Below are 24,765 nucleotides of genomic sequence, written 5' to 3' on the forward strand. Positions count from 1 at the left end.
TAAGATTTCTTGCCTCTTTGCCGAAATCCGGAAACAAACGATCTATCTTCTTCCACTGCGAGGAATCAGCCAGATGACGGAGTATTCCATCGCAGTTTCTCCCATTTGCATGCCATTAAGGTCTTTTGCATCGTCTCCATTAGCAAGCAGGCGCTTAAACCTTGGAATGATGGGAAGATACCACAACACCTTTGCTGGGGGGCCCTTCATTGAGTTTTCGTCACTACTACACTTGTCATCATCCTTCACTTTGTACCGTGATACCCCACACCTAGGGCACTTGGGCTTTTCTTGAAATTCATGTTTGTACAATATGTAATCATTCGGGCAAGCATGAATCTTCTGATACTCCATACTCATCGGACACAGTATCTTCTTGGCCTGATAGTAACTTTTAGGCAATGTGTTTTCCTCTGGAAGCATATTGTGCACTACTTGAAGCAGTGAACTAAAACTTTTGTCACTCCACCCATATCTAGCCTTGACATTAACCAAACTTAACACCACCGACAATAGCGTCAACGAATTCTTGCACCCCAAATACAAAGGTTTCTTTGAATCAATTTGCAATGTATCATACATAGGGGCGTGTGCTTGCTAAAAAGACTCTTGTCCAAGGTCATGAATCATATCCTCCAAGTGATCTCCCATTTCTACATCAAACGGTTTATATTGGGACCCACTCTACATGTCTGTCAATTCACCATACCATATCCACGTTGTATAAGTCTTCTTAATTCCATCACACAACAGATGCTCCCGTATGTCATCGACTTTTTGGCGTCTCCTGTTCAAACAATTTATGCACGAACAAAGAAAATTTTCGTTTTCATCTGGTCGACTTCTTTCTGAAGCAAATTGTAGGAACTGTTCCACGCCTTCCTCATATGCAGGGCTCATGCGACTTTCATTCATCCAACTATGATTCATCTAAATAATAACTCTATGATACTCACAAAGTTATTCCATGCATCAAATTCTCACTTTTTCATTATAGGTGTGGTCCTATACCATTCACGAAGACATTTTTTTATGGTAGCTTCATACATCAAGGTTAAGTCTCTTTTGTTAAATTTGACAAAATTTTGGCAGCATTTCGCATTGGTCTCCAAGTATAGGACATGAAATCGGTGAGATTATTTCCCCGATAATCAAGTATGCACTCAAAGAACAACTAGAAATGCATTGTACCAAAATTTCATCAAATTGAACAAAAATTCTTAACCTTGACGCACAAATCTACCATAAAAATATAAGTCTCCACAAACTGTCCAAACGAACAATTCAAGATTGAATACAACGTGATGTGCCATCATTTTCTTCTATTTCTTAAACTCTTTTTGCACCATTTTAATTACTGATTAGTCTTAATTGTCAAATTAATCAGGTAGTTTTATTATTTGGACTCATTTAGCTAATTTGATGTTTTTAATCTAATTTCAGGAATTAATGAAACATTGGGCTTAATCCGGATTATGGTTGTGGACTTGAAGAGGGCAAATAAAGCAGCGCTTACCTTAGTTAATTTCTAATTAGGAGATTGCAATTTTATTTTATGTAGTTCAGTGTTTATTTCGTTTTGGGCCAGAATAATGTAATAGAGCCCAATGACTTTGAGTGACTCTTTTAAATAGCAACCTTCGGATTCGTGCAAGGCTATTCTGTTAGACTATTATTCAGAGCATAGGGTTTATGTTTTACGTTTTTCTGTTCAAATGTTACTGTTCACGTAATGCAATTTTCTATTTTCTGCTTCTAATTATAATTTCGTTCTTGTTTCTTCTTCTGCTTTCATTTACGTTTCTGCTTTTATTGAATCTATGGAAGGCTAAGTTTTCTGGTGTTGTTTCCTTCTGAGGAAGAACTTCAACTCTCTTCGAGGTTCTGTTTATAATGTAGCTTCCTGGCAGTTTTCCCTTCACCAATTAACCCACATTCGTTAATATTAATCTGTGCATGCTTCATGTTCGATTAATTGCCTCTGAGCCTAACTTGCGTTCATGCTTAATAGACGAAGGGTTAATTGGTGTATGTGTTGCCTAATCACGTATTGACAGCCCTAAGTTGGTTTTCGCTTAGTAAATTGAAATAGGGTTGGATTAAGTGGTTAACTGTTAGGGACGAATCCTCCATAACCTAGGACAAGAGAGTGGCTTCTGAATCAGAGGAAACAACCCATTTTTAATACTATTAATTTCGTATTCTAGTTCGCTTATTCTTTATTTCACAAAACAAACAATCCCCCCCCCCCCCAATCGCTACTGTTACTGCAAGTGTATTATGAACATTTGGTTTATCATTGCTCGTTGGGAAACGACCTAGGATCACTTCCTAGTTACTGCATTTTCATGTTTATTTGATTCGGGTACGACCTCGATCACAACGATTAATGCAAACTATCCACAAGAACCATTGTATCCAATCTTAAACGGGAATCTAAGGTTCACAAAGGACTAACATTAACTATATGCACAACAATAGTCATTAATCGCATAAAACAACATAAAAAAAGGGCATGGTTTGCATTCATACCTCTAATAATGGTCAGTAATAGTCTCCAACAATGAATATCGTGACTGACGATGCTTCAAACCAAATGATAAATGTCTCGGAGCTTAGCAACAAACAAGGGTTCAGTCTATTATTGCTCAGTTGTCATTAATACTCTACCTACCATGTAACATAATTTTGGGAAAGCAGACTATGTCTTACAATAGCAGTGTAGTATTTAATTCAATAAGCAATATCATTTTCTTCCTTTAGTTCTTTAACTAATGACCAAGTATACTAATTAGCAAGTCCCTTATGATTATAATATCTATGTATTAATAATATTTTACTATTATGATCTTCTTTTTCAGATGCAAACTATTTGACAAATGGGCATTTAGACTCTGCCATAGACTAGATTCCTGGCTTGACGAACATCACTCTAAGGGACCTTGCTGACATCTATCATACCACAAATCCAAATGATATAGTTTTGGTTCATCCTTTTTGAATTTGGAAAAACTGGTGAATGAATTGTTGTTTGTCAAGACTTAGGCTACAAGAAAATAAGTTGACATTGGTTAGCTAATTTTGACTTCCAAGCTTGCAAGAATGCTATAACTGATGATTGTAATATCGTTGTTGGAACTTATAACACTGTCACCTCCACGTGTCAAGAAGAGGTTGCCCTTGCTAAATGCTACAAATAGCTCTTCTTCAAAGGGACAGAAAGCACTTCTTAAATTTCCTAACAGTGTTGAGTCTTTTTGTTTTGGGGTAAAATGAAAAAATTGTTAATGATTTTGTTAATTACTTTTTTCAAGCAAAACAAAACCTGCAGAGCAAATTAATGGCAGCAGACATTCCAACTATGCTTGAATGTCACACACATGACATGGCCTATTCGAATGCAAATTGCCATAGAGACAACTATTGCATTGGCCTATCTCCATACTTCTAACATCATCCACCGTGATGTCAAAACCAACAACATTGTACTTGACATTAATGTTTCGGTTAAGGTAGCAGATTTTGGGCTTTCAAGATTGCTCCCCAATGATGTAAGCCATGTCTCCATAGCTCCACAAGGGTTTCTGGGGTATCTTGACCCTCAATATTTCCAATTCTACAGGCTCACGGACAAGAGTGATGTGTATAGCTTTGGGGTTGTACTTATTAAGCTGATATCATCCATGCCGGCAGTTGATGCAGCCAGGGAAAGAGATGAAGTTAACTTGGCAAATCTTTCCATGAAAAAGATTCAAAAAGGAAAGCTTAGTGAGCTTGTAGACCCATCCTTTGGGTTTGAGTCAAACCAAGTAGTTAAAAGGATGCTAACTTCAGTAGCAGGGTTGGCCTTTCGGTGTGTGCAAAGAGACAATGAATTAAGGCCTTCTATGGATGAAGTTCTGGAAGCTCTCAATAAATTATGAGTCTGAGAATCTAGAGAAAGAAGATGATGATGGTGTTATCTCTTCCACTTCATCCAGCGAAGTACATCCACCCCAACCAGCTTCACAGGACTCGGGTCAAGTTGGAATTTTAATGAATAATAAGCTACCAACTTCACCGAATTCCTTGACTGAGAAACTGGAAAGTGAATCTAACACGCCCAGTGCCAGCAAAGAAGAAACCAAACATACTACTACTTGTCATATTACTACTTTTTTTAATGTCACACACTAAAATTAATGGCAACAGACATTCCCACCAAACAAAACTCTGTACAAAGTCATGTGTAGCTAAGCTATATGTACCAAAGTTTTCTTCTAGAAAAATATGAGAAATAGTAAATTGCATGTTATTAATTACTGTCGCAACGTGCCCTTCGCGGGCGAGCGAAGGCAAGGCTCACGGGTGCGCTTTCCAAAGGAGGAAAGATGCGCGGAGTCGCCACCAACGTTTATTTGTGGAAAACGTCGGAAAAACCAAAGGAAACCGGTCAAAAAGAAAATTCTAAGTTCGGGAGATGTATTTACGTTTGAGGAAGGTATTAGCACCTCTCACGTTTATCTTAAAGGACAACAGCCTATTTTTTAGAATTGTGAAAATTGTGTTACCTTAACTTTTATTTCTTTTTATTTTTTGAGGTCGACAAAAGCGGGGCTTTTGCTCCTACGTATCCTCCTTTCGAGAGGGAATCAGACCTACGTAGTTCTTTCTTAAGCGTGAATCAAGCGATTCTTTTTACTTGAGAGGTGATCATTTTAAGGCGTTGGACCTTAAAAATGATCCATTTTACTTGTTAAGAAACTGAAATGATAAATTTTCAAAACCCTATTTTTGTGGACGAGCATGACTAGGCGAGTTGATTTTAGCCTTAGTTTCAATTGAGTTATTAGTCAATTCAATTAAGAATGAGAAATCCCAAAGAGAAAACGTCCGATTGTTTTTTCGCTTTATTTTACTAAAAGGCATTTTTTGATTATTATATTATTATTTTACCTCTTTTTTGATTTCCAACGTGGTTACGGCACAACCGAACGGTCGGAATTCATTTTAACCGAAATTAACGGATGATACAATTCAAACGATCGGTGGAAATTTATTTTATTTTTAGATTAGGCGAGAAATGACTTAAATAAATGGCTTAAGCACGTCAAAAGGGGGTATAAAAAGCAAATGAAAACGAGAATAAAAATACATGAAACAAAATGTGGACCACCACGAGTACATAGAATGAATTGAAAAGCTCAGTTTGAAGTACTTACCCGTTGAAGACTGAAGAAAACGAAGAACGAACGATGAATATTTGAAGAACGATCGAGAATCTTCGCGTAATTACTCACGGAAACGTTGCGGAAACGTTACGGAAGCGCCTCGGCTTGGATTTTCTTCACAGAAACAATTTTCCTCAGCAAATTTAAAAGAATACGAAATGCCAAGAAGGCTTAGCCCTTTTCTTCTTCACTCCTCCCCTATTTATAGCAAAATAGGGGAGGAGCTTGCCACCCAGCTCGCCCAGGCGAGCAAGGTTGCTTCCTCCAGAAGCAACAGCCTTCTGGAGGAAGGATCTGAAAGGCCCAAGTGGGCCTGATTGCTATTTGCACCCCCTTTTTACTAAATGCACCCCCATTCTATTTTTTTTGGTAATTCTTTTTCCGTAACGTTACGAAACTTTACGAATTTCGTAACGATACTTATTTTCCTTCCGCAAGGTTACGAATCCTTACGGATTATGCATTTACTCCTTTTTTAGCTTTTGAAGAAGTTACGGAAACTCACGGATTGCGCAAAAACACCTCTTTTCAATTTCTGCCACATTACGGAATTTCACGGATCGCGCAAGCCTGCTTCCTTTTGATTTTTGACCCGTCTCGGGACTTCATTTATTTTGCAACAAAGGACGCCAAGTATCTCCAAGCGGCTAACCAAAGGTTGCATGTCATCAAGTAATAATCCCCGGACGAAATTAATTGAACCATGTGCATACTTACCTATGTCATGACGGTACAGACCAACCGATACATCTGCAGGGGGAGATTGGCATTGTGGTCGTCGGGTAGAATGTTACTAAATAGCAACGTCATCCATATCCATGTAAAAGTGGTCATGTTGGTGCGCATGATCCACACTCGTCTTTTTGCAGCGGCACAGGTGAAATCTTGCCACGGTATGCATAGTAGATGCGTGATAGCCTCCCTCTCTGGATGTGCTCGCACAATTGGTCGCCCTCTAATATCAGGGGGTGGCCCAGGAACGGATAAAAGGAAACTACTGGCCCCTTAACCGAGAGCGCAAGTCTCGGTGAAGCATCTAAGGGCAAAGGACCTTATATTCTCCTAAGGTGTGGATATGGAGCACATTGAAAATGAGGACGCGTAGCCCTCTAAAGGCGAGGGCGTGCAGCCCTCTGCAGGCGAGGATGTGCAGTCCTCTGATGGCGAGGACATATAGTCCTCTAAAGGTGATAGCTACTAGTACCCAAGGGTCCACCTTTATGAGAAAGCAAGAGATCGACTCATCGAGAGGGTCGGTCATCCACCAAGATTGGACACGAGATGTAGGAAATCTATGCAGTTAACATGATTTTTAGGGATGCAAACTCATGCAACCTTTGTCGTGAAATTTGGTAATGTTGACCTCATATGAAACAATGCAATGCAATGGAAAGTTGTACAATGTTCATGACATTCTTTCCCTATTTTGTGATTTTGATTTTGATTTAATCTTTTTGGAAAACACAGATTGACTGTCCTTTTGAAAAAGGTGATAATTCATGCAACCTTATCCTATCTTTTGCAAATCTCTCAGGGAACTCCCTTAGAGTGTATGTTTTGTTTGATTTAGTCACTTGACCATTTTGGAGTGACGGCAATGGAGCCGTTTGACGTTTAATCAATCTATTGAAATTCCAGGGTTTGTCTCCCCCTCCCCCTTTTTCTCTGTTAAAAAACATCGACGGGTGAGAACTTTTGATCTGCCCCTATGTTCACTTGAGGCTCATGCACGATGCCCCTCATTGCCCCAGTGTAAGGCTTTGAGGTACCAATTGTTATCTTTTGTCATGACCTTGTAGCTGGGACCCTATTGGGTGAAAACTTCTAATCTGCCCCTAGGTTCGCTTGAGGTTTTTGCATGGTGCCTTTCATTGCCCTAGTGTAGGGCTTTGAGGTACAATCGTTGTCTTTCGTCATGACCTTGTAACAAGGAACCTATTGGGTGAGAACTTCTAATCTGCCCCTAGGTTCGTTTGAGGTTTATGCATGGGGCCTTTCATTGCCCCAGTGTAGGGCTTAGAGGTACCAATTGTTGTCTTGTTTTCACAACCTCGCAGTGAGGAAGAATGAAAGATGCAGTTGATTCTTGCAAAAAGAATTTTCTAAGGACGAGAAATAGTTGAAGGATCTTTCAGTTGATGGATTAAGTCAAATGAATCCTATGTAGAAGCAAGATGTTTTGATGTCTTGATGATGCTAAAGGATCAAGTGCTTCTAAGTTTTACTCAAGACAAGAATCCAAGAAAGTCAAGATATATGATCAAGTTTGATCTCTTAGAATCTTTAGGAAGAAGTTTCCAAATTGAAAACAAACAAAAGGTTTGACCAAAGAATTCTATCATTTCAAATTGAGATTTGCTCTCTGGTAATCGATTACCAGTAGCTGAAAATGTTTATAACAGCCACTAGAAATTTGAATTCAAAATTTATAATGTGTAATTGATTACACATGGATGGTAATTGATTACCAGCAGTTTATTGAACGTTTTAATTCAAATTTTTAAAACCTGTAATCGATTACACAAGTCTTGTAATCGATTACCAGAGGGGATTTTCAGAAAATAATTTCCAAAAGTCACATCTATCAAATGTTTTATGAATGGCCATCAAAGGTCTATTTATATGTGACTTGGAAACACGAATTTAAAGAGAGTTTTCATTGCCCAAAAAGTTTTATCCTCTCAAAAGATTAAGAGTTTTTCTAAACTGAAATGTCTTTATCCTCTCAAAAAGATTCCTTGGTCAACCACTTGCATATTCAATAAGGAATTTTGATTGATCTTCATTTTACAATCTATCTCTTTTAAGAGAGATTTCTTCTTTTCTTCATCTTATTTCTGAAAAGGGATTAAGAGACCGTGGGTCTCTTGTTGTAGGGGATTCTTGAACACAAAGGAAGGGTTGTCCCTGTGTGCATCGTTAATCCGAAAAGAGAGTGAAAGTTTAATTGGGGAATAATCTTCATATCTTAATTCAACCCCCCCTTTTTCTTAAGCTAACTGAGGCCATTTATCCAACATCCTATTCTTGATAACTCACTTCTCTCTAAAAAGACAAACTTTCCGGAATGATAAAATGAGCTCACATGAACGTCTTGAAAACACAGTCAATCAAATGCCTTTTTTTTGAAATTTTTATTTTTATTTTTATTTTTATTCTGAAACTTATTTGTTTTGAACTTTATTTGTTGTTTTACGTCAACCCCACCAACGCGCAAGACGAGTAATCTCTGATTGAACGGTCTTGGAAGTCCAAACTCAGGAGCACAGGTCGCTTGAGCAAACAGACCAATGGCTTGCATCCACATTCCGGTGAAAGTTGAATAAGCAAAGATGCGTTTGTGAGAGGATGAGGGACAAAGATATCAACTTTATCCATTTCATTTAACATTGTAACTGTGGTTTACAATAATGGTACAAACTTGAAAATCCTGATGAGTCATTTAGAGACATCTAACAACAACTTTCAAAATTGCCCCATGTGTGGCATCTCTAGTTAATGTCGGGATTTACACGCGATTCTCCTCAAATTTCAGCCAGCCCATATCAATTAGACCTTGCACCTTACGCTTCAGAGCCCTACAATGCTCAATGGAACGCCCCGGGGCTTCTCCGTGACAAGCACACGTTGCGTTCGAGTCGTATTCTTGGAGAAATGGAGGTTGATGAACCTCGGCTAGGGTTATGGCTACCATTGAATTATCAAGTAGATATAGGAGCAAGCCAGCATAGGACACTGGAATTGGGGTGAATTCTAAGGCTTTCTCGCTGCAAAATTCATTTCTTGGTTGGTGTTTTGGTTTACGCTAAAGGTGGTGTTTGTCATTGGAAGTGTGGTAGGTAGGCTTTGTGGTTGATTTTAGGGATGGACTTTGTGGATAACTGGGCGGTGGGTAAGGAGAAGGTTTGTTATTGGCTGAGTAATGACATTGTTGGGTTGGTGGGAAACTTGGCTATATTGGAATGGCAGTCACAGCACGGGCTTCTCCTTCCTCCTCACCCTCTTCATTTGCCCTAGTTTTTTTGGCATTTATCAAAGTATGATGATCAGATTTGCCTCTTTTTAGACTCACTTTGATCCTTTTGTCGGTAAAGACCATATCATCAAAGCTTGAAGATGTGTAGTCCACCATCTTTCATAGTAGAATACTGGTAATGTGTCTACTATTATTGTCATCATTTTTTTTTCCGTCATTGAGGTGCCACTTGAGCTGCCAGGTCTCTCCACCTTTGGGCGTATTCTTTTGAAGGATTCGTGCCCCCTTTTTGCACATGTTTTGTAGTTGCATCCTATCCAAAGTCATTATACTGACACTGCCTAACGAAGGCAACCATTAGGTCCTTCCAAGCATGGGCTCGGGAAGGTTCCAAGTTAGTGTACCAGGTAACAGTTACCCCCAGTAAGACTTCCTTGGAAGGAATGTATCAGCAATTTCTCATTTTTTGCGTATGCCCCCATCTTCCGACAATACATCTTTAGATGGTTCTCGAGGCAAGTAGTCCCCTTGTACTTGTCAAAGTCCAGCACCTTGAACTTGGGAGGGGTGATGATATTGGGTACTAGGAATAACTCTTCTAGGTTAGCAAAGGCATAATCTTCACCTCCTTCAATGGCCCTGAGCCTTTCCTCTAGATGATCCAACTTTCCCATTTTTGCCATAGCATGAGGGTTTTTACTTGTTGTGGAATGCAAGAGGTGTAGCTGGGGGTGATACTGAGGGCCTTCCGAAGTGTTTTCAAGGGGTATACCACCAACTGCTTGCCCTTCAGTGGCATATCCGAGCCAAGGCTCGAAGTCGGCTAGATTGTGATGGGGAAATTCATGTGTCTCCCCCACGGTTTAAGAGACATGTGCATGATCAGTTTAGGGTTGTTGGCTCTCAATGGGTATAGGAGTGGAGTTATTGACATTCTTATTGGGAGTGTACGCCACATTGGGTGGCGTATAGTTGAGAGGCAAACCATATGGCGGGAAGGCGTGCTCGTTTTGAATTTGCACATCATGGGGACCGCCCCTACTTCCCAAATCTTTGCCTACCATATCTAAGGTTGGATGATTCATTTGTTTGAGGCCAGATGGGGGCATCGGGTTCACCTTAGCAACAATGCTGGTAGTGGCAACTGCAACCGCATTGGCTTCCATTATCTTCTTCACGCTCATCATGGCCTCCATCATTGTGGCCATTTGCTCTTTCATGGCCTCCATGTTGGGCCTTCATCTGCTCTTGCACCTCCTCTACTTCATCCATTACTCTAGTTCTAGCACGGGTTCGGTAAGGGCACCGTAAAGCGTGTTCTTTTCTTTTTTATAACAATGATTAAGTTTTTCTTTTTTTTTTCAAGGAAAGAATGTAATGAGCAATGCAACCAATGACCAACATGGATGTATGCGAATGATGCACAGTTGAAGTATTGCGAATTTTTACGCAGGATATGGGGTTGAATCAATTTAGATTTTCAACATGGTCCATGACATCTTCGTCAAGGTGAAACTGGAAGTAACAAGGACATTAACAGCCCTAAATGTGTTTGGCAGTAGACGAAGCAGCGATGTAACACGATCTTTTGCCCAATTTTTTTCAAGATGGTTACTTCCATACTTCAACTTGACTCGATGAACCTTTTCGTAAAAGCACGAGCTTGGTTCAACCCCATAACCCAGGGAATGGCAATTTTGATCGCCAATACTTCAACAACATTTCATAGGGATGAAAGACTCGAGAATACGCATGCTATGCATGGAAAATGTAATTATGAGATTGAGATGCTCGAAGAGACATCCTTTCTTAATTAACCACGCATTAGGTACCATGCTCAATCATTTTGTTTTGTTGTTTGTGTTTTTTTTTTTAATTTTAAAAATGGGTTTATGATCCCAACATGGTTGGCTCATGGTACCTAACACATGCAACTAAGAATGCATCATGAATTTTCATGCTTCCCTTTTTGTGTTTTTGTTTTGTAGAGGAAAATACAAGGATCATGTATGAGCAAACATGTAGAACAAAAAGTATGTTGAACGTATATGCATGATGATGCAATGACTCATGCAAAATGGGAATGTGATAACGGACAAATGCAAGAACGATATGTTCATTATGATGCTGAAGAGATGTTTATGTGGTGCATGATATGAATGCATTTACGGACACGAGAGCCCGGAAAATTATCTCTCCTTATTGCGCATTTGGGGGGCGCAGTGCCCCATGTGTGCAGTTAAGAAGACGATATGGATCTTCCGGATTCCCATGACAAAAGACGAGACCCACATACAACGCATGTGTGACGGTATGATGCAGATGCGCATGCATGAAACGGAAAGAAAACAACACAAAGGGGTAATTCATACATACGAGGCCGCAGAGATCCAATTTTAATGCTACGTTTTGGGCATAATGGTGCCTCGACGTAGCATTAAAAAGGTTACATATTACTCTAAAGAAACCAAACATCACTAGCAAAAACTATAAACTAGTGCTATTTACCAAAAATGCATGAGAACGAATGGCACGGAGCGTGTTTGCTCTTTGCCCCTATTTGGGAACCTATAGGACAATATCTAGGGGTCTCTAATAACTACTTCCCCAACAATTCATAACTCACACGGCTGTTTTCTAGAGGTATCATCACTCAAGATAATAATATTGTGGCGGTATGGAATACCAGCGACAACACATTATAAAGAGAGAAAGCTCTAGACGAGGTTTCCCTATTATCAAGCAAGTCGGAGACCTAGCATGATGATAGATTCACCTCCACTCCTTAAATTCCCATGAACCCGGTTGTAGGGCCCCTTTTTTACTCAAACCCGTGGGTGCTTAGAATGCAGTGTAAAGAATGCAAAATAGACAACAGTTATTTACATTTTACACAGTTCAACAAATGCACACACGAAGTTTCACAATTCCACATTTCTTAAAAATAGGCCTAACTCACAAAAGGGTCCCCAGTGGAGTCGCCAACTGTCGCAACGTGCCCTTTGCGGGCGAGCGAAAGCGAGGCTCACGGGTGCGCTTTCCAAAGGAGGAAAGATGCGCGGAGTCGCCACCAACGTTTATTTGTGGAAAACGTTGGAAAAACCGAAGGAAACCGGTCAAAAAGAAAATTCTAAGTTCGGGAGTTGTATTTACGTTTGAGGAAGGTATTAGCACCTCTCACGTTTGTCTCAAAGGACAACAGCCTATTTTTTAGAATTGTGAAAATTGTGTTACCTTAACTTTTATTTCTTTTTATTTTTTGAGGTCGACAAAAGCGGGGCTTTTGCTCCTACGTACCCTCCTTTGGAGAGGGAATCAGACCTACGTAGTTCTTTCTTAAGCGTGAATCAAGCGATTCTTTTTACTTGAGAGGTGATCATTTTAAGGCGTTGGACCTTAAAAATGATCCATTTTACTTGGTAAGAAACTGAAATGATAAATTTTCAAAACCCTATTTTTGTGGACGAGCTTGACTAGGCGAGTTGATTTTAGCCTTAGTTTCACTTTAGTTATTAGTCAATTCAATTAAGAATGAGAAATCCCAAAGAGAAAGCGTCCGATTGTTTTTTTCGCTTTATTTTACTAAAAGGCATTTTTTTATTATTATATTATTATTTTACCTCTTTTTTGATTTCCAACGTGGTTACGGCACAACCGAACGGTCGGAATTCATTTTAACCGAAATTAACGGATGATACAATTCAAACGATCGGTGAAAATTTATTTTATTTTTAGATTAGGCGAGAAATGACTTAAATAAATGACTTAAGCACGTCAAAAGGGGGTATAAAAAGCAAATGAAAACGAGAATAAAAATACATGAAACAAAATGTGGACCACCACGGGTACATAGAATGAATTGAAAAGCTCGGTTTGACGTACTTACCCATTGAAGACTGAAGAAAACGAAGAACGAACGATGAATATTTGAAGAACGATCGAGAATCTTCGCGTAATTACTCACGGAAACGTTGCGGAAACGTTACGAAAGCGCCTCGGCTTGGATTTTCTTCACGGAAACAATTTTCCTCAGCAAATTTAAGAGAATACGAAATGCCAAGAAGGCTGAACCCTTTTCTTCTTCACTCCTCCCCCTATTTATAGCAAAATAGGGGAGGAGCTTGCCACCCAGCTCGCCCAGGCGAGCAAGGTTGCTTCCTCCAGAAGCAACAGCCTTCTGGAGGAAGGATCTGGAAGGCCCAAGTGGGCCAGATTGCTATTTGCACCCCCTTTTTACTAAATGCACCCCCCTTCTATTTTTTTTGGTAATTCTTTTTCTGTAACGTTACGAAACTTTACGAATTTCGTAACGATACTTATTTTCCTTCCGCAAGGTTACGAATCCTTACAGATTATGCATTTACTCCTTTTTTAGCTTTTGAAGAAGTTACGGAAACTCACGGATTGCGTAAAAACACCTCTTTTCAATTTCCGCCACATTACGGAATTTCACGGATCGCGCAAGCCTGCTTCCTTTTGATTTTTGACCCGTCTCGGGACTTCATTTATTGTGCAACAAAGGACGCCAAGTATCTCAAAGCGGCTAACCAAAGGTTGCATGTCATCAAGTAATAATCCCCGGACGAAATTAGGGTATGACAATTACTAATCAAAACTAAATTGTTGTTCCACATGCTTTTAAGTTCCCAATAGACAATAGGGGGGATTTGAAGGCTGAAACAAAAGTTTGAGAGTCAGATCCAAGCCACAATTTTCACTAACCCTTGGTATGAGCTAACTCAATTGCATGAATAGTTAGTTGTTGAAATTTCAGCATGAAGGACAGTAGCTATGCCAATATTAATTGCAAAACAACCCAATGCAGCTCCTAAAGAATTCGTGAATTTCCACCACAAGCTGCAAATCCAACAGATACATGAGTTGCACCATTTGTATTAACTGGTTTGATTTTAGGAGTTGGACCAGTTTTCCCCGTGACATGGAAAGATTGAAGAATTTGGAAATCGATCATGGATAAAGTCATATGCCTAGTAGATAGATTGCCAACAAGGTTTGTATGAGTTGTAATCAAGTTAATTTGTGACCTGTTTAGTAGCAAAAGAATGATCAAGGATTTTGCTTTTCAAATCCGAGTAGCAAAAGGACATTGTATAACTAGAGAGAGTTCAAAATTCCGAATATAACTATAGAAGTCCATAAGTGATCTCATTCCTAGCTAGGATAAGAAAAAAAGGAAAACGGGAAGACGAGGTGCTCAAATTAATGGTTGATGAAGATAACTTGATTCTGCAAAATTGCAACAACCTGCACTACACCTAAACGTGAGAATTTTAGGACCAGAAGTGGTTGATGATGGCCCTCCAAACAACTACTTTAATATAATTATTATATGCTTTTATAAGAAAAGTCTTTCTTAGATTTTTCACTGTGATTTACTCCTATCATTTCTACATAATAAGCATCGAAAGGGACTCACGTTTCCTCTATCTTACTATTATTCCATCCCAAGCTGTCCAATCCTTCTCACTTTCTAACTTTTCCACCCCACTATGACTACCACTTCTTAATCTCATTATGCATGGAACAAATATCCTTCCTATTAACATTTAAATTTTTCTAATCAAATGCAAGTGATTTATCTTCCCTTAAACTCAACAACCCAATGTTCTATTTAGACCTTAATTTAGAGACGTTCTACTTCACAGCATTGACTAACAAACAATGAGAGAGTGTGTGTGGGTGGCTATTAGAATTTAATTATTAGTAGGTTCACATGGGGACACAGTAAATGCACACATCATATGGTAATCTTGATCAATGGGACATATAACTACACTGGAATTCGCTGCCACTTAGCCTTTAGAACAGTAAATAAACAGACCAGATGTACTAAAATGAAAAAAAGTTACTACATTTACGTTCAAAACACTGCACATCATATCATATAATTACAATGTCAGTATTGCTTGTGTAAAAATCATTTACTATTAGTTTTTCCATTTCCAGAGATTATCAGAGAATCTTGACTCTTCAAACCATATAAAAATAAAACTAGATATGTCCGAAGCTTCATAGAAAAATGTACCTGCAGATTCCTCCTTTGGGACTGTAGGGCTATTTTTAATTGGCAAATGCTTAGTAGTTTAATTATATTATATTATCTAACTCAATTTTATAAGGGAACCATAGTGTGCACGTTTCATTCATTCATGTTACAGTTATTGATCATTCATGTCATAAATTTATGTCACATGCCAATTCCAAATCCGAGTAACAAAAGGACATTGTATAAACAGTATAACAACACCTTCACCAAAGATTCTTACTTACATAATCACTTTAATTCAAGTATTTCATATTTTTTACACTATTTTTCATCTCAGTTAAACAACCTTACTTTTCATTTCTTTTCACACATCCTTACCAAATGCAGTCTAAAGTTAATCATAAACCTCCATCTATATAGTATAGGGATGGGAGGGGGATTCCTAGACGTCCTTTTAGGAGCTCATGTTAGGTTTTGGGCCCACCATTTATACCAATCTGTCGTGACTACCTTAAAATATTGCCTCAAATGCTATAATTGACTTTATCACTTTAACATGGTGGAACTGAAAAAAAATGCTTTCTTAGGAGGTACGAAATAAAATTGGAACATTGGACATGACTCAAATATCTTACAGTCCACTCAGACAAAGACAACATGGTCCTCTACCTCTAGCTTTGGAACCCTAAGAACAAGCTACTAACCACACATTGTTGGACCTAGCCCAGCTTCACTTGGTGCCATAAAAAGAAATGTTACTAGATGCCAATTACACACCAAAGATTGCAGATTTTGGGCTTTCCAAGCTTTTGAACAAAGATCATACTAGAACAAGCACTAATTTAAGAGAGACAATGGGATACATTGCACCTGAATGGCTAAGGAATGCACCAATAACTGCCAAAGTTGACAAATACAATTTTGGGGCTAAGGAATGCACCGTACTTCCGGTGTATGTTTGTGATAACACTATGCAACCCTTAGGGGAGTTGCTATCATAGCAATTACATCAAAACATTCAAACAATGCATCAGTACCAGCAATCAATGCATTGCAATTCACATACCTAAACTAGTATGAAAGATTCAAAAAATGAAAAAATGGGATACCTGAAAAATGGCCAAGAAACCAGAAAAAGCAAGGCAGACAATATATGAACCAACTTTCTACTCAGACCCTGCCCAATCAATTTTCACTAACCCAATCAGTCACATCATAGCTAAGCACCAACACACAAATCAAAAGTGTACTAGTTAATTTTAGTTAACCAACAAAATATGATAAGTAACTTGCAGAATATCTATTGAATTATAAATTCATGGCATACTCCAAGGTAGTTTTACATAAATAATCCCAACATGTTCTAAGAATGGAGAAATTTAAAGCACTTGTCTACAGTGAGATCTGTAACATAAGATCAAAACGTAAGGTCACAAAAGCTTCAAGTTTAGCCGACATACATAATGAACATTGAATCAAAACCAAGGACTATCTGGAACACAAATGGACGAAAGTGATATCTAGTACACTTAATCTCACTATTGCATCAAGTGTGTTTTAGAATTGAGTAAATGTTCTTAATCACACATGTGTTTCCTTATTATTTAAAAAGAAAATACAACTACATTTTTTACAGACTATCTATTAGAGATACTAAAATTATTTCTCTTTAGAAGTAAGCTGGTGATTAGATTCAGCCAGTAGTCCAACAACAATATAATATTCAGATCAATACACAACACTAAAAGGCAATTGAGATGGTGGCACACAATTTTGATGAGAATGTCAGTTAGTCATCTTTAGTGGTTTGGAATTTGATGAAAAGGACAATATACATGGCACGAGTGTCTAACAACTTTTTTTCCCTTCTTTGTATTGCCTCTTTGAATGGATACATGAGATCAGTGCATAGAAGGGAAAAACATAAAAAATAGGACCAGAATTGTTCAGTCCATTAAAAGATATAAAAACAAAGCACACAACTATACACATTAATCCTTCAATATTTCTAGATAATAGAACATGTATTGAAACATACATCTTTAACTAATTATCAGGTATAAGTATAAATAATTATTAGCATTTCTGCTAATCTTAATTTTAAGATAGAAACCAACTACAGTGTAAATAATTATTGATAATACAACATTACGCTACCTCAATCAAAATGAGACCAAGTGCAGTGGTCACAAGTATTGGAACACTACGCTACCTTAATCAAAATGAACAACACTACACTACGCTACCCATTATTCTACTTTTGGAAACTCCGCCAAAACAACAGTGGTCACAAGTATTGGAACAGCGCACTCAAAGTGATAAGTGGTCGCCATGGTGCCCTAGTTTTACAACAGACATTAAGCATTCAAAGGACTACAAAGTGAGCACGACTTACCTCAATCAAAATGAGACCCTGTGAGCATGAGTGACCACGAGACAAAATGTACCTGAGATGACCACGAGTTCCCCAATCCTTGCAGGAGAAACAAACAAAGGTCCTTGGGTTAACCACGAGTTCCCCAAACAGACCTAGGTGTTCAATAGAACAAGAGAGCTTAGACGAAACGTACCTAGGTAAGGTGGCGATGGAGAAGAAAAAGAGAGTTGTCACAAATGGCATGACCATTCTCCCTAAAGCTCAAAGTAGAGAAAGAGTATCATAAAAAATGCTCAATCATATATTAGTGTTGCACGAATTTATTTATATTATATAATTTTTATATTTTAAATTAATTATTTTAGTCTGTTTTATTTTTATTCTGTAGTTTCTGGTTTATCTTTTCATTTTAGTGCTTTACTGTTAGCGTTATTTGTTTCTATTTCTCTTTGGGTCAATTTTTTTCTAATTTTTATTAGATTATTTAATATCTATAATTTCATAATTTAATATAATTGAGATAAGTAAAAGAAAATTTACATAGACATACAAAAATATATTTCAATAATATCTATTATTCATTTTATTGATGTTATGACTTTTTCCACATAATTATATATATATATATATATATATATATATATATATATATATATATATATATATAAAGGCCTAGAGATATCATAATAGAGACGTGGCATCTCAACAACGTTCTAGAAAAATACTTGCGAAAGAAGCTCAGGAGGGCATATAGTAAAAAATTCACATGATTTCATTAGTACAGTCTCACGACAAGACTGTCGGCAATGTGTTAGGGTTATCCAGTCTTGCAAGGATACTCCAACCCGAGGGATCAACATGAGCTACACGGAGATTCCAAACTAGATACCCCAAGGATAGAGTCATACTTCAACTCATTCATGCCCTCCCTGGTTAAGCTCGACCACATCTCCTGTCTTAAAAATGTATGCACATTATGATGCATGATCACAGAGGATGCACATGGTTCCACTTATCACATCACATGGAAAATCATATCCCACTTGTACTAAGTTCTCTAAACATTTAAAATCTTACTCATGTACCATGGTATCAACATCTCGTACACATAAGAATTACACATTACATGTCACACTGTAGAAGCAAAAAATACAAGAAAGGGGAATGAATTGTGTTTTTAGAAATTTTTAACTTTACTTAGATCAAAAACATGTTTATCGCCTTATGTGGATTTTACTGAAAACAAAAAGAGATCTTTTGAGAAAATCTCTATTAAGCGATGGAAAAACAATTTTGTTAACATATATAAGAACTAAAAACAAATTCAAACCCTTTGTTAGTCAACACAAATAAAAAGTAGTCAAAAAATAACAAGTTATACTAATTCTTCTCTACCCCGAGACTACATCTAGTTTTTGGCAACCCACCAAGTTTTCACTAATTTATCAAAGGTTACAAAGTATTCTTCTCTTACAAAGGCAAGCTCTACCCCAAGCTTGACATAACCCATTATTTTTTGTCCTACCAAGCCATTGTTGGCTCTAAAAAATTAACACAAGATATGTTGGAAGATTGCACAATGACTAATATGTGATCGTCTTACATACGGATATATCACTCAGCACTTTAGTCTTTTCTCTCAAGGTTTACAAGGTGTTTTGAGAGCTTAGTATCTATAAAAAAATTTATATAAAAAAAACTTTTTACAAAAAATAATGAATGAATAATTCATCACAAGAGAGTTTGTGTCTTATTTCTTCAAAGTTTCTTCTGTATATAGCCTTCATCTTCAAGTATTCGTTGTCTCAAAATGGATTCTTCACTTTGTTCTTCGTTTGAAGACTTGAACCCGTTGGAGCATTTAATGCTTGCATCAAATGTGCATCCTTTCTTCATGCAAAGTCCATGCTGATAGGCTAGCACATTTTGTACTTCATGAGGAAAGTCACTCCTTTCATCATAGCAGGTATGCACCAGTAGAGTGCACCTTTTGATGAGGATTAGCACTTCTAGATTGTGGATTTCATTTATTCTTCATAGGACTTTGACAAATCCTAGGAGAATTGTTTTTGGATGAAATAATCCCATAGCAGACTATTAAATGAAGGTTTTAAATGTTTTACTTAAATGTTATGTCAAATCGTTTTATATATGTATCGTCTGAAAATACAGACTTAGTGATACAAACCATGATCTGATAACACATCAGACACAGCTTTTACCATTAGTATTTATTTTCATCCAATCAAAATAATTAGGAGTCTTGATTTATCTTTAAGACATAAATGTCTTTTGACTTAACACACACTCAGTTCAATATACATAAAATCATGTTCATAGTCAAAAGGAACTTTCGAAACATAATTCAATAAAAACCATCCTTAAGCACACTTGACTAAGTAATACACTATTCAATCCATCCAAATTCTATATCATTTTCCTATTATGACAATTATATATTAACTGTAGAAGCAAAGACTTTTTCTTTGATATTTTGATGATGCCATATGATCATGATGATTTGATGAAAATGCGCTTCTCAAGTTTAATTCAAGACAACGATCCAAGAATACAAGATACAACATCAAGAAGATCTCTAGTATTTTAGGAAGGGAATTCCTAATTGAAATAGCAAAAGATGTGGCCAAGAAATTTAAGTTAAAAAGTCTTTTTCAAGAAATTTAAGTTAGAAAGTCTTTTTCAAGAGATTTACTCTCTGGTAATCGATTATCAGAGGATGTAATCGATTACCAGTGGCCAAAATGGTTTACAACAGCTATTAGAAATTTGAATTCAAATTTTACACTGTGTAATCGATTACACAATATTGGTAATCGATTACCAGCAGTTAATAAATATTTTAATTCAAATTTTAAAGCCTGTAATCGATTACACCAATATTGTAATCGATTACTAGAGGAGATTTTCAGAAAATAACTTCCAAGAGTCACATCTATTCAAATGGTTTATGAATGGCCATCAAAGGTCTATTTATATGTGACTTGGAAACATGAATTGGAAGAGAGTTTCTATTGCCCAAAAATTTTTATCCTCTCAAAAGATTAAGAGAGTTTTTCTGAACTGAAATGTCTCATCCTCTCAAAAAGATTCATTGGTCAAACAGTTGCATATTCAATAAGGAATTTTGATTGATCTTCATTGTACAATGTATCTCTTTCAAGAGAGATTTCTTCTTCTCTTCTTCTTACTTCTGAAAAGGGATTAAGAGACCGAGGGTCTCTTGTTGTAAAGGATTCCTGAACACAAGGGAAGGGTTGTCCCTGTGTGGTTCAGACTTTGTAAAAGGAGTTTTACAAAGAGAGTGGAAAATCTCAAGTGGGTTGCTTGAGGACTGGACGTAGGCACGGGAAGTGGCTGAACCAGTATAAATCAAGTTTTCATTTCTCTCTTCCCTTAAACTTCTTTTATTTATTGTTATTTATCTTTGGCTTGAAAGAAGTTTATTTTGAATTGTCTATTGAGTAATTCATGTTAAGGGTGCATTGTTAATCTAAAAAGAGAGAGTGAAATTTTAATTGAGGAATAGTCTTTGTATCTTAATTCAATCCCCTTCTTAAGATAACTGAGGCCATTTGTCTAACAAGTGGTATCAGAGCAGGATTCTTGTATAAAGTTTAAAAACTTCAAGAATAGATATGGCCTCATCCAACCTTCCATTTCCTGAGGGAAATTCTATTAATAGGCCTCTTATGTTCAATGGCGAGGGTTATCACTATTGGAAAGCCCGAATGCAGATCCTTATTGAAGCCATAGATTTAAATATATGGGAAGCCATTGAAGTTGGTCCCTTTATTCCTACAAAGGTAGTGGGAAATGCAACTATAGAAAAACCAAGAGAAGAATGGAATGATGATGAAAGAAGAAAGGTTCAATACAATTTAATGGCCAAAAATATAATCACTTCTGCATTAGGCATGGATGAATATTTTAGAGTCTCAAATTGTAAAAATGCAAAAGAAATGTGGGATACATTGCAAGTAACCTATGAAGGCACAACTGATGTCAAGAGATCTAGAATAAACACTCTCACACATGAATATAAACTGTTCAGAATGTTTCAATATGAGACCATAGAAGATATGCAGAAGAGATTTACTCATATAGTTAATCATCTTGCATCATTGGGAAAAATATTTCCTGATGAAGATCTTATTAACAAAGTGTTGAGATGTTTAAGCAGGCAATGGCAACCAAAAGTAACAGCAATTGCAAAATCAAGAGATCTCACTAATATGTCTCTTGTCACTTTCTTTGGAAACTTCAAGAACATGAAATGGAACTTATGAGACTCCATCAACATGAAGAGAATGATATAAAGAGAAAAGGAATAGCACTCAGAGTCTCATCATCTTTTATTCAAGAAGAAAGTGACAAAGAGGACTTGACTGAAATAGAAGAAGATGATGATGATTTCAGATTCTTTGTGAAAAGGTTCAATAAATTTATGAGAAACAAAAGAAATTAAAGGGAATCAAACATCATTACAAAGAAGAAAGAAGAAGATTCCTCCTTAGCCCCAACATGCTACGAAAGCAATCAATCTGGGCACATGAGATTCGATTGTCTTGTCTTTAAAAGAAGAATTGAAAAATCCGACAAGAGGAATCTCAAAGAAAAGAAAGAAAAGAAAGCATAAATCACTTGGAAAGATAATGACACAAGTTCTTCAAGTGATTCAGAAAAATAAAATCATAAATATGGGTATCATGATGAAAGATTATGAAAACGGAGAAGAGCAAGGTCGATACATTGATAGCAATTTCTCCAAACACATGGCATACATCAAAGTTCATTCATATTTATCCCCAAGATAAATGGATATGTGATTTATGGAGACAACAAACAAAGGCCACTTGATCAACAAGCCCAACAAGTAATATCAAATGATACCAACAGGTCACTTGTCTTTGATTGATTACTTTTGATGATTTTTGTCTATGATTGTTAACTTTTGATTGAGTTTTGATTCTTGTTTTCTGCTTAAATATTTGATTGTCATTGATGATTTTGATTGATAGTTATGTTGATTGTCTTTGATAATTTTTTTTTATTATGTTTTGATGATTGCTTTTGTTTGATTGTGTTTAATTGTAAGTATTTGATTATGTTTGATTGGTGTGTGTTAATTGTGTGATTAATACTTGTTTGATTGAAATAAATAAGTATTAGTATTGATGATTGATAGTGTTAGATGTATTTAGCATAGACATAGGTAATTTTTAGGGGAACTAGCCTAGTTTGTGTTCTGGTAATCGATTACCATTCAATGTAATCGATTACACAAGAACAGATAGCCTGTAATCGATTACAACAGCCTGTAATCGATTACCAGAAGGCTTACTACTCCTGTAATCGATTACCAAACCTTGTAATTGATTACATCACGTCCTCCTCTATAAATACTTATGAAAACCAATCACGCTGCGCAGCCACCATCTCCTCTTCGTGCCTCATTCATCCCTAATCTTCAAACCCTCATATCTTCCTCAATTCTTAACCAAAACACGTCCCGTAAAACCCAATCTTCATCTTTTTCACTCTTCTTTCGTTTCCACCGATTAAAATTCGCTAAAACTTCATCAAATGGCAGAATCTTTGAAGAAGCGAAAGGGATCATCCTCCACCACCGCTGCTGCTAGCCATCGCCACCACAAACCATCTGAAGCACCCACAGCACCTATTCATCCTTCCTTATCATCTCCAAGATCATCCACTCTGTTTTCTTCAGATGATCAACGTCTACGGTACCTTTCTCAATTTTCTTCTAGGATCATTCTAGACCCTAAGTACCTAGACATAGATTTCTTCAATGATGAGACATTTGACTGTTATCAAGTGTTTCAAAACTCTGGATTGATTGATTTCATGTCTTTAAAATTGCCTTACTATCCTGAACTTGTTAAAGTCTTTTACAACAATTTAAAAATTCAAGATGGTATTATTTCTTCTGAGGTGCATGGTATTTCCATGATCATTGATCAATCGTTGTTCTTTTCATTGACAAAGTTACCCAGTCAAGGTGCACCTTTTGAGGGCACCATTGTTGATGACTGGAAATTCGATTATTCTAGTCATGATGCTCGCCGTATGGTTTGTAATGACCAGGCTGAAATGACCGGTAGATTGTTGGTCGGATCATTGACCTTTGATAATCGCATCATGAACTATATTATTGTTAGAATTTTGCTTCCCCGGTCTTCAAATTTGGCTCAAGCCTCTGAGGAGGACTTGATTTTGATGTGGTCTTTCCTTACTGGTCGTCAGATCAACTGGGCTCACTTGGTTCGATACCGGATGCATAAGGCATTACGGGCCAATGCACCTCTTCCATATCCTCAATTGGTCACCCTTTTTCTCCTTCATTTTCAAATTCCTCTTGATGATGAACCTTTTGTTCAAGTCAAGCGTTCCTTTGCTATAGGTCCTGGTGCAGTCACTTCATTTGGTTACCGTACGGATCGTAATGGTCAATGGCTGAAGAAAGATGCACTTCCTCCACAAGATGAGCACACTCATTCTCCTCCTCCTCAGCGAGATGATTCAGCCCTTATGACTGAAGTTCTTTCAGAGTTACAGGGTCTTCGCACTTATGTTGGTGAACGTTTTGATTCTTTGGATAATCGCTTTGCAGGAATGGATATCCATCTCACACAGCTTGAAGAAGATGTGGGATATATTCGTCACAGCTTCGATCTTCCACCACCACCACCACCTTCTTAGTGTTTAGTTTATAATTCCCTTTTCTTATAAGCTGTGCATTTGGCTATGATCTTTAGGCTATCATTTTCTGCACTTTAGTTATCTTTTGGTATTTAGACTTTAGTCTTTTATGATTGGATTCTATGTGGTTTTTGAATTATGACTGTTTGGATTATATTTTTCACTTCCGAATGCTTTAATTATTTTGGTTATAACTTATTTATGTTTCGCTTATATTTGGTTATGACTTATGCTTGATTTTGTCCACTTCACTATATTATCTTGTATTGATTACCATGCACTTTGGCTTTTTGATGTTGCCAAAGGGGGAGAGAAATGGGGTGGTATAGAAGCTTGTATAGAAGATTAGAAATCAAGTGATCATCAATTCCAAAACATAGGGGGAGTATAAAATGAGTGAACGCAATATATCATGCATATACATTACTTGTATCTTGATTTCAGGAATTAAATT

General features: G+C 37.1%; 1 protein-coding gene across 1 annotated transcript; it reads left to right on the plus strand.

Moving 5' to 3' along the window:
* Positions 1-3,380: 3,380 nt before the first annotated feature.
* On the plus strand, positions 3,381-24,311 carry LOC100805366 (LEAF RUST 10 DISEASE-RESISTANCE LOCUS RECEPTOR-LIKE PROTEIN KINASE-like 1.1). Its single transcript, XM_006588037.1, has 3 exons — positions 3,381-3,809; positions 3,898-4,087; positions 24,013-24,311. Exons 1-3 carry the CDS (start codon positions 3,381-3,383, stop codon positions 24,309-24,311), a joined length of 918 nt encoding a protein of 305 aa, XP_006588100.1.
* The last annotated feature ends 454 nt before the right edge of the window (positions 24,312-24,765 follow it).

The sequence above is a fragment of the Glycine max genome, chromosome 9 (genome assembly GCF_000004515.6).
Source record: "Glycine max cultivar Williams 82 chromosome 9, Glycine_max_v4.0, whole genome shotgun sequence".
Classification (NCBI taxonomy): domain Eukaryota; kingdom Viridiplantae; phylum Streptophyta; class Magnoliopsida; order Fabales; family Fabaceae; genus Glycine; species Glycine max.

Coding starts and splice junctions, on each gene's coding strand:
- LOC100805366 (XM_006588037.1), top strand. CDS start 3,381: ATGACATGGCCTATTCGAATGCAAATTGCCATAGAGACAACTATTGCA. Junction 3,810..3,897: donor TTGGGTTTGAGTCAAACCAA/GTAGTTAAAAGG, acceptor CTATGGATGAAG/TTCTGGAAGCTCTCAATAAA. Junction 4,088..24,012: donor CTTGACTGAGAAACTGGAAA/GTGAATCTAACA, acceptor CCTTTGCTATAG/GTCCTGGTGCAGTCACTTCA.